Consider the following 12,619-nt stretch of genomic DNA (forward strand, 5'->3'; position numbering starts at 1 on the left):
GATAACAGATAGCACTTTATTGATCCCAAGGGGAAATTAGAGAGTCTGTTATTGTTTAGGATTAACAACTGTGTAGTATATGTTTAAAAAGTATATTGGGGCTGAAAAGAATTCTGAAAAGAATATTTTAATCACCTATAATTTAGTTCTATGTTGATCTCATTTTATCAAATCTTTCATGAAAACAGAATAAAGTTCCAGAGTATACATTTTAACCCAAGAATAGCCTCTAAATAATAATAGCCTGCTTGCACTTCCAGAGTCATTTCATACTGAAATGTTCTGCAGTGGGCATTTTCTCATATTTAAATTCATGAATATTTGATTTCTAGACTTCGTGTGATGTAACAAGTAGAACCAATTAAAAATGAGTCAATATTTCAGGAAAAACAAATGTATCTATTTTAATATGTGCTAAAAGGCTGTTACCTTGTTTTCCATTTTCATTTCAGAACAAAAAATTAATTAACAGAACTTACACAGACACTATGATTAAATAATTACATAATATTTCTCATAGAGTATTTCAAAATTCCATTTTCCACTATCTTATGGATCTTTCTTTCTTTCTATCTTTTTTTTTTTTTTTTTATGTGGACTTGTGCTGTGATTATTTTCACTTCCTGGTCTATTCAGTAACCTGCTTTGGCCATAACCTCTTTTCTCTTTTTAATGAAATTCTGGGATGGGATGGCACAGCACAACACTGGTTAGGCCACGGGTCACATTCAGAATTGCATACTATAGCATAATGAAAACAGTTTTCTCCACAGGGTTAGGGCTCTGCTAGGCTTTGTGATGAACCATTGTCTGCCATGTCTGATTAGAAGAATTCGTCTGGTAGTGATGTAGTATTTTTACGTCCTCTCGCTGGGGCCGGGCCTCATGCTGTGTCTCTTCCTTGCCACTAGGCCTTGAACATCGTGCTGTCATTGCAGCCTTGTTGTTTCCACATCATAGTTTTTGAGAGGCCATGGAGACAGTTGAGTAAATTTCAATAAGTAAATCCTGACACAGTTGGTGCTTATGTGGAAAAAGGCATAATTGTCTGTACATTTCACTGGAGAAATTCAGACACACATATACTCGTAACTGGGATGTATCTGTGTTTTATTCTCACAAAAATGTAGCACAGATGTTTAAACAGCAGGAAATTAACCCAAAGGCTGAATTGCAAATGGCTTATACACTACATAGGCTGTGAAAGCAAGTATTGATACTAAATACTGTATAGTGCACTTATATAGGGTTACATATGGAAACTTTTTTGTTTGTTTGTTTAATTTACAATTTTGCTATAATTTTAATTGTAAATATGGTAAAAATAATGTTGCAAACTGCAATCTGTAGTCTACTTGAAACAACAAAAACAAGATAAAATGAACTCTTCCCACTGTTGTCAGAGCAAAATTCCAGAAACCAGGCACTCGTGTGGACTGTTTGTAGTGAAAAAGCCTTTATTTTGAGGGCTGAAAACATGTTAAAAATCATCTAATGCACCAGTCAGCAAACCTTCCTCAGACTGTCAAACAGTAGTAAGAACAGAAAATGACTAAATAGCCTCACCTGCAAATCACTGCAAGTAATCTAGTGGCCACTAGGGGTTCTCAAAAATATTCTCATCTTAAAGAGAGATAGGAACTAATTGGCTTAACACAAACAAGAACATACAAGAAGTGTAGGTGCCAATAGTACTAGTTCAGTATATCTGTAGACTGCTTGCTCATAAATTTGAGAAATGTTTCTCTGACTGAATAAGTAAAGTTTCCTTTACTCACATACATTGCTAGAGTTTATTTCATATTAATAAACTCAAAACATTTTCCGTTTACCCTGACAGAAAGCGAGGGTGGCCCATAATGCACGTGAGATAGCGAGACGGTGGGCGGGGCTTCCAGTTGAAGTCAGTTAATATTGGAAAGTTCAAAACACCTGTGTGAATCATTCCAGATTCATATTGGGGAAAGAAGACTGCTCTTTTGGCACATTTTTGTAAATGATAACTTGTACTAGTGTACTCATATGTTAAATTGCAGAACTCCTTTGCAAAATGTGTAAAGGTTAGCAGATCTTTTAATACACAGAAATCTGAATATAATATAATACAATATAATAGATAAACATCACTGAGGATTGTGGCAATATAGTGTAATATAGAGTAGGCATAATAAACTTGCACAAGCCTAGTGCCAGCATAAGATACTTCACTCGATTGAAATGACTGTTAAACACACAGACAGTGTCACACTGCTCAGAATTGTTTGGGGAAGTGCCAGCTCTCTGACTGATAAAACAAGCTTCTCATTTGTTGAACTACCAACATGTATTAACTGAATAGAGCAATAATTATTTTTTTGAATGGGTTTACAATTGTCACTGCAAAAAAGGACACTTGAATTAATAAAATCTATACCCAGGCATGCTTCAGCAAAGCAAACCAGAACAATTGGCTGGGAGTACTGTAGTGCTCTCTTCTACCTACACAGCGGCACCTTTCACGGGTCTTTGTGAGATACAGCTACAGTCTTTTAATACACCTAAAACACTGGACATGTCTTTTACGTTTGTGTTTTCTGTCTCGTGTATCATTGGTCCATTTGGTAGAAGCCATTAAGCAGGTCAGGAGTACATTTGATGATGAATGTGTTCAGGGCCTGGCTGCATGAAGTTTATAATCATAGACTGATACTGTATATGTATGGGTCTGTAGGTCATATAAGTTATAAGTTATATACCTAGGCAGCTGCCTATGTTGCTATGTCTAGGATGGCCCTGTGGATATCTTATGTGGGTTGGGCTAGAGTCTAATAATACACTCTCTCCTTGTTGTAGAAGTGCATTCGATTATATAGAGCACAAAGTTACATTACAAGTTGCTGTAATAATGGTACCTCGGGTTCTACAGTTCTTTCTGACACAAACCCGCTCATCTTTTAGTAAGCTTCAGGGCTTTTTTTTTCTTTTTTTTATTTGTATGAGTCTAATACTTCTTTGGAATAGAGTCTTCCTCTCGTTTTATGTTTATATCTCATTTCTCATGCTTAAGGTTGCTTTATGGGTTTAAAAATAAAAAAAATAAAAATGTAGAGAAGACCTGCAGCAGAAAGCCTGAGTGTGTATAAGTGCTTGTTTGGGCTACTTTTCCCCAGACTGGGCAGCAGAGATGGTGGGAGCAGGAGATCCCTGTAGAAGGCCCTATTCAGAAGGGAGAGCTCATCACCTATAACCTGACAGAGCTCATCAGACCTGAGGCCTATGAAGTGCGCCTGACCCCCATCACCCGCTTTGGTGAGGGAGACTCCGCCATCAGGATGGTGACCTACAGTGGTGAGTGTTACACAGCTATTTACTCGCCTGGTTTGTGTCTATTGACAGTTATCTTTATGAATCATTAAGTCAAGGGGTCACGACTCCACGTAGGGTCATCTGATTTATAAACGGGGTTGTGTGAGAAACTCACAATCTCCTCTGTTGTTTTAGTCAATTATTTTACAAAGTAATATAATGTATATGGCTTTCACTATGAAGATGAATTTTGTGTGCTACTATTTAGAAAAGTTACTACAAGTCACATTCTAACAAGCCACATTTAAATGAAGAATCTAGGTGCTGTTTATTTATTTATTTATTTATTTATTTATTTGCTATCCTGACATACTGCACTAGAGTAGTAATTTCTCAGCCTTCTCTGTCTGTATCTACCTCCAGTAGTTCCTCAACAACATCGAGTGAGTCTGACTCAGTGGTACAGCAAACGTTTTTTAAAAAAAACATACGTATGCTAAAACTATTATTGAATTCGAAGTCCTAAATTATAAATCTGAAATGAAAAGTGTAGGGTGATCATGACTTTGAGGTCAAAAGAAAATTCAAAATGTCCATTCGTGGACATTTTCCCAAAATATTTGCTAATGTGGGGATAATTCAGCTTTATTGAGGCTAATTAATTGTTTTTACTTTTAGAGAGCACACGGTAAAAGCATTGTAATACTCTCTGCCCTATTACAATGTAGTAAAATCTATTCATGTCCAGGATACATTAGCATAACAGAGTGGACATGTTATGCTTAACCCTGCTGGCCAGGCATTCTGAAAATATTTTTAAAAATTAAGGTTAAAATTAGGAATGATACTTACTTTGCTTTTTGTGGTTTAGTTCCTACCAAGAAAATGATGTCATCTTCAGAAATGTATAGGATTTGTTGATGTAATAAGGTGGACAGGGCACTGGGGGAGACAAATTAATTTCTAAGGATATTACACATTATTCACAGTAAATTATGTTTGAAATATAACAACCTTTTAGTTCTAACTGATGTTGAGAGAACATGTAGACAATGGTCATTAGGCAGGTTTTGTCATTTTAATTCATTCCAGGATATATATATACACCATTATGTTTTTATAGTAGATGGGATATAACTATTTATGAATGCAGTGTAAGTGTTTATGTCTGCAAACACAAAATACGGCTATGTACCCTAGGCTCATAAAAAGCACGGTATGATAGGAGTGACCTGATTGAATTTGTGAGTTATAACAAGCCAGTGGTGCTTAGTAATGAAAGTAGTGCAATGCTGATTATTAATGTGTCACATACTGTATATAGTCTGTTACCATTTTACTGACTGCCTGAGTCTATGACTCTGTATGTGAGTTAACATTATCCAATACCATTTTCTAGCAGCTCCACTATTCTCAATAAAATTCTCACTAAAGGTTTGCTTGTAATGTAAATAAGCTCTGTATCACAACTATTTTTGAATGCATTGTAAGTGTTTATTTCTGAGTAAAAATTCTGAGTAATACAAAGCAAACTAATTCTGCACAATGCATGTTAAAGGGATAACACTCAAATATCCTGCTCAGCCATTCTTACAGGTTACTACTCTAACAGAAGCTGTTAAAGCTGCTTGCTGTTCATAGAGGCTTGGATTAGTGGAGACAACATGGTGATTGCAATTAGTTGCAGTTGATTGTACTGGCAATGACAAACAGTGAACTGAGCTCATGCTGTTTTTCATGCATGAGCTTTATGCTACAGTATGTATCATGTGTTGATGCTGTTTTTTTGTTTGTTTGTTTTTACTTGAGCACAACGTGTTTATGATGAGGTTTTACTTGTATTTTTTTTGCTCCTCGGGGGGACTCGAGTTAGGAATCGAACTTGAATCACACGTTGACAGACTTGAACCTCGGACATGAACTTGAATGACTTCCAACTCCACATTAGGCTGAAGAGTTGTCAAAGAACTAATAAATTAGGACTGCCAACCTAAATGCAATAAATCAATACATCTGTGTTTTCTGTTTTTAATTGTGTGCTTGGTTGTCATGCACAATAATTTATTGCAAGTCTAATTAAGCAATTAAACACAACACTTCCCCCTAATAGGGAATCTGCTCTGTAGTATTCTTAGTCCCTGACCTATTTGTGCTAGCATGAGGATATGTTTTGGAGTCTACAGAGCACTTCTGTAAGTCACTCTGGATAAGGGCATCTGCCAAATGATGTAAATGTAAAATGTTCATGTAAACATTGGGGAAAATGCGAGAACCAGTGCTGGGAGCAGAGCTGATTTCATTACACGGGTGACGTGCCCATAAGGCGTGTCAGAAAAAAACAAGTATCCTTAGTTACAGAAGATTAGAAAAGGTAACTAAAATGCCCAATCTCTAAAGCTATATCCAAAATGTACATACTGGAGGTTTCTTTTCATCCTTGCATTATAGACAGGGTGAATACATTATTAGGAAGAGAACATTAATACAGCTACTGGTTATTATCCCTCATTCACCTTCTGATAAGGACATTACTGTTCCCTGTTTTTCTGGCTAAACAAACAAGAAGCTGGAATCATTCTTGCTGTTATATCTGTTTCCAAGCCAGTGTGGAAAGCCTGCAATTGTGTCATGAGAGAAATGATAGAAATTATTATCTTATATCTACAATAAAACATGACCAGTGGAAGACTCTTATTTGAGACTGTTGCAGAATTTTAGCTGCTGTATCAGTTTTTGATTGTATTTTCCTGCCATTGTAGGGGAAACTGTTCCCTGCCCAGGAGGTCATGTATTTGAATCCTGACAATCCATGGCCAGGAGTCCAAGAGAGCAATACTGGCTGTGCTTGCTGCATCGGCAGGATGGCATATATTCTCTCTCTCTCTCTCTCTTTCTCTCTCTCTCTCTCTCTCTCTCTCTCTCTCTATCTTCCTGTCAATCACAGCATTACTAGCCAAATATGGGTGTCTGTAAGCTCATATACGTGGAAGAGGGGAGATAGCGCTTTACTACGAGTGTGTTACACAGCTTTTTGACACTGCATGAGAAGCAGTTCAAAAAGATGGCTTCACATGTCTTGGAGGAAGCACGTGTTAGCCTTCACGCTCCCCGGGTTGTAGCTGACATATGACAATCAAGAGCTGGCTGGTTAAATTAAGGGGCTGTGCTTTAAACTCATGCACTGTGCAGCTGCACACAGTAGATCCTCCACCTCTTCATTACTTTCACTATTTTTTTTATAATACAAATGTTAAAGACATAATAACCTCTTTATTACGGCCATTGATTGAAATGTGCTGTGCAGCTGAATTATAGGCCAGCATCTATTACATTCAGACATATTCTAGCACATTCACCATGCATAGTGTTAACATTCAAGTCAGTACTTAACTGTGAGTCCTGTGCATCCTCACACACCAGCTTGTCACGAGCAATGAAAACTAATGCATGTTGAGCTCATGTTATTTCCACATGTCAGAGTTTGTGATGTAGTTACACTTTATTGTAGAGGCATTCTGGGGCGGGTTGGGGTGTTTGCATTTATCTTATCTCTTATCTTAATGGTATTTGCTACCATCATGATTCGACTAAAAATAGCACCATTTCAATAATTTGACTCCGAGGTTAATTATTCAGATTATGCACATCACAACTGAAGTAAACAAAAATTAAATGGCAGCTTGCCAGCATGATGATAAAATCAGGACAGCATTGATTGGAAAACATGTCACACACACAGACACACTCCAGCCGTACTCAGAGAAACTTATGAGACGGTTATTACTTAACATTTTCTACTATTCGCTCTAGATACACAAAGAAATGGGAGTGGTCACTAGACAGTGGTACCTTACAAATAAGTAAAGTAATGAAAGTCGTGTAATAATTAATGTCTGTTACATATACAGCAGGTTGCCATTAAGCATGCAATACATAAAGAAAAGGAATTTTTAATTGGGTAATGAAAATGGATGAACACGTAAAGATCATATTCTTTGGTTCAGCATTAGGAGATCAAGCTGTACGATATTTGAGGATCTGTTCACCAAAGAAGATTCTGTTCATCTGTCTTTCTACCTGCTGAAAAAAAAAAAAACTTGTCCAGATCAACATAACTAGGGCAACACAATCTTCACACGCTCTCACACTAGTCTCACACTACTGCCTGAAATGCATGTTCTGATGCTGCCAACAAGCCTATGATTTTTTTCTGGTGTGATTCCTGTGTAGAGGGAAAGGATGGGTGCAAAATAGTTTCAGTCTTTGTTACTTTCAGAATGCTGGAAATTGCTTTCAGAAGATTAATCATACAGATGATCAACACTGACACATAGGTTTCTTTCTCTTTTTTATCGTTATTATCTAAAAGTTATGGTTGCTTGAATGATAGGGATGTTCAAGGATTTTATTACTACAGCAGATAAAACTCATATGACATTCTTTGTGTTCATAGTAAGGTTATACAGGGCTGTAGCCCATGTCCATGTGAAGTAAATTATTTTGCACATGTTTTTTTTTAAAAGACTGCATATCTGACACTTAGAATAAGTCACACTATCAGTGTGTGTCCTTGCTTATCTAAGCTTTTAGCTGCTAACATAAAAAATAGCCTTTGCATAATAATAGGCCCTTTGCTACATTACATATTCAGTAGTTACATCATTTATTTTTAAACTTCAAAAAAAAAAATAGCAATGCAGTGCCAACATGAAACAAGGCTTTATAATAAGCACACTACTCCACTGAAAAATTGTACATGATATTGACAGTGAGGAAAAAAACTCCTCTATGGTTAAATATTTAAAGCCTTTTTACCTCTTAAATGTTTTTTTAGGATTTGAACCAGTAACATAATGCTGACAAAATATTTAAAAAAAAAACTGTATATTAATATGTAATAACTAACTTGTTCCAAAAAACATGCTTTTTTGTAGCATATTTGCTCAAATAACTCTGTTAGAAAAGCTGCAGCTGTGTTTCTAGTCCTATCCTTTTACATAAAAAAGGAGATTTTGTGATGATGCTTTGTGTGAGTTTGCAGTTCTGACAAATGCACAACGTGTCCTCTGTGTTGGAAAAGGTCTGTGTTGGATAGAACACGGCAGATGCGTTTGTTTGCAGTAATGTCTGTGTGGGTGGCTGTACATATGCTCTACATTGTCTCATAGAGGAAGTAGTATCAAATGGTATGTAATATTGTTCTGAATCATTTTTATACCAAAGATGAATTGACCGCTATATGTGAAATTAAGTCAGAATTGGAGTATCTTTTAGATGCTTTCTTTCATAGGTTTCTTTTTGCATTGCCCATGAACTGCATGTGAGGACAGGACGGATCAGTCATACGCTCTCATTCCATTCCTAAGTGTAAAAGTTCAAGATATGCTAATGACACGCATTTTATAGATTTCATTATTTTTATCATTTTAAATCTTGGCACTGTATCATCAACGCACACATGCACACACATCTATGTCTGTCTCGTGCTTTCTCTCTCCCTGTTTTGTCGCTCCGCAAGACTGACTCAGAGATCTTAACCAATATTCCTTTACACATGTTTGCTTTGCGGGAATGATTTCTTATTAGCTAGTTTAATCGAGTGAATTAAAATCAATTCTTTCCATGACCTAAAGCATTTCATAAATCATGCCGTGGTAACAAAGTTTCGGGGTTAAGCTGATGCTCCACATTTATTCAGCGTGGCAGAAATCGATCATGAAAAAGCCCATGCATCTTCTTGACAGCTTAGATTGTATTTACTCTGTGAAAGAAATTACAGTGACTTATTGAAACAAACTGCGTTTTTGTACCCTTGACCTTTAGCTTGTTTTCCATGGATGTATCCTTCTTATGTTTGTAGTGAGGACTGCATATTGAGAAGTAGCTGCTTTGAAATGCATGAGTATGGCCTTGTAAATACACAGAGTAGAAGCGCTTCACTCTGTGCTGTATGTATACTAATTTGTGCACTGAATAGCAAATGGGTGGATAATATCTGGAGGTTATTAAAAATTGTATTCGTTATGCTGAATTATCAATTCAACGCTTCAGGGATCAGGGATCAATCCAACATGGACTTCAACAGAGAATGTTTTCTATGTTCATTTGTGAATAACAACATATTAGTAAACAATATGTTCACAGAAGCAAGGATGTGTGCCACACGTTATGATTCACACAACATATTGTGTGATATTCCACGGTTTTTTATCATATGTTGTTGTAAAATATCTAGTGAGGATAGATCTTAATTTCTCTCTTATGCTTTTCTAATACATTTCTCGTAAAATGGTTCTTTAAACATTGATTGATTGGTTATTATAATGAATATAATTATGTTGCATGTTACTGATGTTCCGAACTTTATAATGCAAGCGATTAAAGTTGAGAAATTTTATACCATGTTGCCTTAATGGAGTGCTTTTGGCAAACTTTGCCCCACACACACACACACACACACACACACACACACGTCTCCTGTGCAGCTACCACGGTAGTGTGTGATCCTTAAGGAAAACCTGGTTTAGTAAATGTCAAGTGTGCAAAGCTTTATCCTTACTGTTAAAATCTTTAAATATAAAATAATTTTGGTTTGTTTAATACTTTTCTTGGTCACTGCGTAATTCCGTATATATTTTCTCATAGTGTTAATGTCATTATTATTCTAAAATATCGAAATGAAGAACAACTGAGCAGCTTTTGACTTGTAGTATATATTGTATATTGTTTTCATTTTGCAGTTTCCTGAGTGCTTTTAAAGCCTGTTTTTAAAACGTTTTCCCATTTTTTTCTTCACAGCGCCCATTAACCCACATCTGAGTAAGTATCCCATTTTTAATCCCAGTTCTTTCTTTCTTTCTTTCTTTCTTTCTTTCTTTCTTTATTTATTTAAAATTTATATGTTATAGATAAACGTCTAAATTATTTCTTTAATTTTAAATGAATCCCCTGTTTAAGGCTTCAGGCATGACAGTGGGGTAAGGGTCAACAGTCAGGCCTCTTGGACTGCCTTAACCAAAAGCCAGTGATCTGTGCTCAGAGATACCTTGGTTAAAAAAAAAAATAGCTGCCTGCCTCTTTGAAGGTCACCACTCCACATTGCTCCCAGCTATGTTTGAATAAAATCAATGAATATTTATCATAAACCACTCAAGCGGAATATCAATAGCACCACAGCGATGCCACAAAAAAGGCAAAGACAGGCCTTTAAATGCTTCATCGGTGGCTCTGGCATTTTCATCGATTGATTTTGTTGTAAGGGTTTGACAGTGTGTTAAGGAAGTTATACATGATTAAGTAAGCTCCTGATCATCAATGCTGAGCTCCTTCTAAGCATCTTAACCATGTCTGGTCAGGTGTGTTTTGAATTAGCGAGTGTAATCACTTCTCTTTTTGCTCAGGGGAATTCCACTGCAGCTTTGAGGAGGAGCCCATTTGCATGTTTACGCAGGACAAGAACGACAACTTTGATTGGACAAGACATAGCGCCGCCACACGTGACACTAAATACACTCCCAATACAGGACCCAGTGGAGACCGCACCGGCTCAAAACAAGGTTTGTACGACCACCGAACATGGGAAAGAGTCATCCCTGGGTACATGGGCAGCTGTCATCAGCTTGGCAGTCATTAAGGCTTCATCTTTTATTTTGCTGGTAAGGTGGGATGCATTTAAATGAAGTAATCAGCCGCTTCCTGTTAAGTCCTAAATGCCAGATTCAGCAGTTTAATTTGGACATAATTCAGCTATACAGATTAGACTGTGTAATTTCCGAGTTGAAATGAAAATTTCCCTAACAGGCAATAATGCTTTTGAAAGTGACTTCAAAGAGAGAAAGGCTTGCCAGTTACAACAGAGATTCAGTCTGACCTCCCTTTATTGACACTTCCACAAAGAGGCTTTTGATAGAAAGAGGAAGAGGAGGGAGGAGGAGGTCTGGAGGGAGGCACGCTGGTGATTGTGGCTTTTATGGGAATGCAGTAGCAGCTGATGTTATAAATAATACATTTGCTTTAATCATCCTGGTGGCAGACAGAAAACTGTATTAAATTGCATTACCCTCAAGAGTCTTCCTGGCCTTTTAATTATCCTATATTAATACAGAAATAAAAAAAATCTGTTTCCTTTTGACTGGAGGGCCTTTAGAATATATATTGTATATTAAATCGGGGTCGCTTGGTGGTGCAGCAGGTAGCACTGGTGCCTCACTGCTCCAGGGTTTGATCCTGAGCTCTGGTTATTGTCTGTGTGGTGTTTTACATGTTAAGTAGTGAATTTTTGTGTCATCGGCAGGTTTCTATATGTATATTGAGACCTCCAGACCCCGTAAAGAAGGCGACAAGGCCCGTTTGCTGAGCCCAACCTTCAACGTGGCACCTAAAAATCCTTACGGCATCACCAACCCTCCAGCATACTGCTTCGGCTTTTATTACCACATGTACGGGAAACATATCGGTAAGTCAGATCAGAGCTCTCTCTATAACATGACCGTGACTGGTCTAACTTAATAATAAACTAAACTTATTAATAAACGTCTGCTTAATCACTGAAAAAGTGGTGAGTTGAATAACACCAAAGACACACATTTTGTGGCAGGCGTTTGAAGCATCCCCACGTGACTGCACCATTAATGTGACAAGTTGCTGGACTGGACAGTTTCTGTCAGCTTCTGGCATGCCATGTAAAGGGGAGAATAGCAGCACATTCTTTAGCCAGTGTGCTTGACCTAAATCACTCCTGATAACATCGCTGGATCCAATCCTGTCTCATGTGTAGGAACACAGCAGACACATGCGTTTCCTAATAGAGCTGTAATGCCATTGTGTCAAAGCACATAGACTAAAGATGTAACAAGGCAAATGCAGCTTGTCTTTCCCATTCATGCCAAAATTGTTGCTGTCTTACTGCGGCTTGTTATTGTCCTTTATCACTGGGCTGTTTTAAGTGCTGAGTGCACTTTCACAAGAGTGCCTAGCTGCTGTTCTTTCCTCCGTCTTGAAAGGAAAGATGTGTTCCCGGCAGGGAGGAAACACATCACATATCAAACAGGTGAAACTGGATTCTGACCTGCTGTGATGTCTGTTATGTTGTTGAGTCCAGAGGGAATTTTCAGCATAGTGACGGACACTGTGCTGTCCATCGTGCCATGGCCTTTTTTTGTGACCTTGTACTTCAGCACTAATACTTCTCCTTAAGCACTGGTGTGATGAAGACCACCATCAGACATCAGACCGAGGTGTTTGCCTCAGTCAGAGGCAACACACTGTGGTCTCAGGATATGAACAATGTAGTGAACAATAACAGGCTTTGCATTTGTCTGTGCTCATATTAAAT

At 37.4% G+C, this 12,619-nt stretch overlaps 1 protein-coding gene across 1 annotated transcript in view; it reads left to right on the top strand.

Moving 5' to 3' along the window:
- The window catches only part of LOC113532330 (MAM domain-containing glycosylphosphatidylinositol anchor protein 2), a 181,702-nt gene that overhangs the window by 159,731 nt on the left and 9,352 nt on the right, over positions 1 to 12,619 (top strand). Inside the window, exons 11-14 of the mRNA XM_026923674.3 lie at positions 3,150 to 3,327; positions 10,084 to 10,104; positions 10,686 to 10,841; positions 11,579 to 11,740. Of these exons, the coding sequence (XP_026779475.2) occupies positions 3,150 to 3,327; positions 10,084 to 10,104; positions 10,686 to 10,841; positions 11,579 to 11,740 (517 nt within the window). The remainder of the gene's footprint in view (positions 1 to 3,149; positions 3,328 to 10,083; positions 10,105 to 10,685; positions 10,842 to 11,578; positions 11,741 to 12,619) is intronic.

Source organism: Pangasianodon hypophthalmus, chromosome 19, assembly GCF_027358585.1.
Source record: "Pangasianodon hypophthalmus isolate fPanHyp1 chromosome 19, fPanHyp1.pri, whole genome shotgun sequence".
NCBI classification, from domain to species: Eukaryota; Metazoa; Chordata; class Actinopteri; order Siluriformes; family Pangasiidae; genus Pangasianodon; species Pangasianodon hypophthalmus.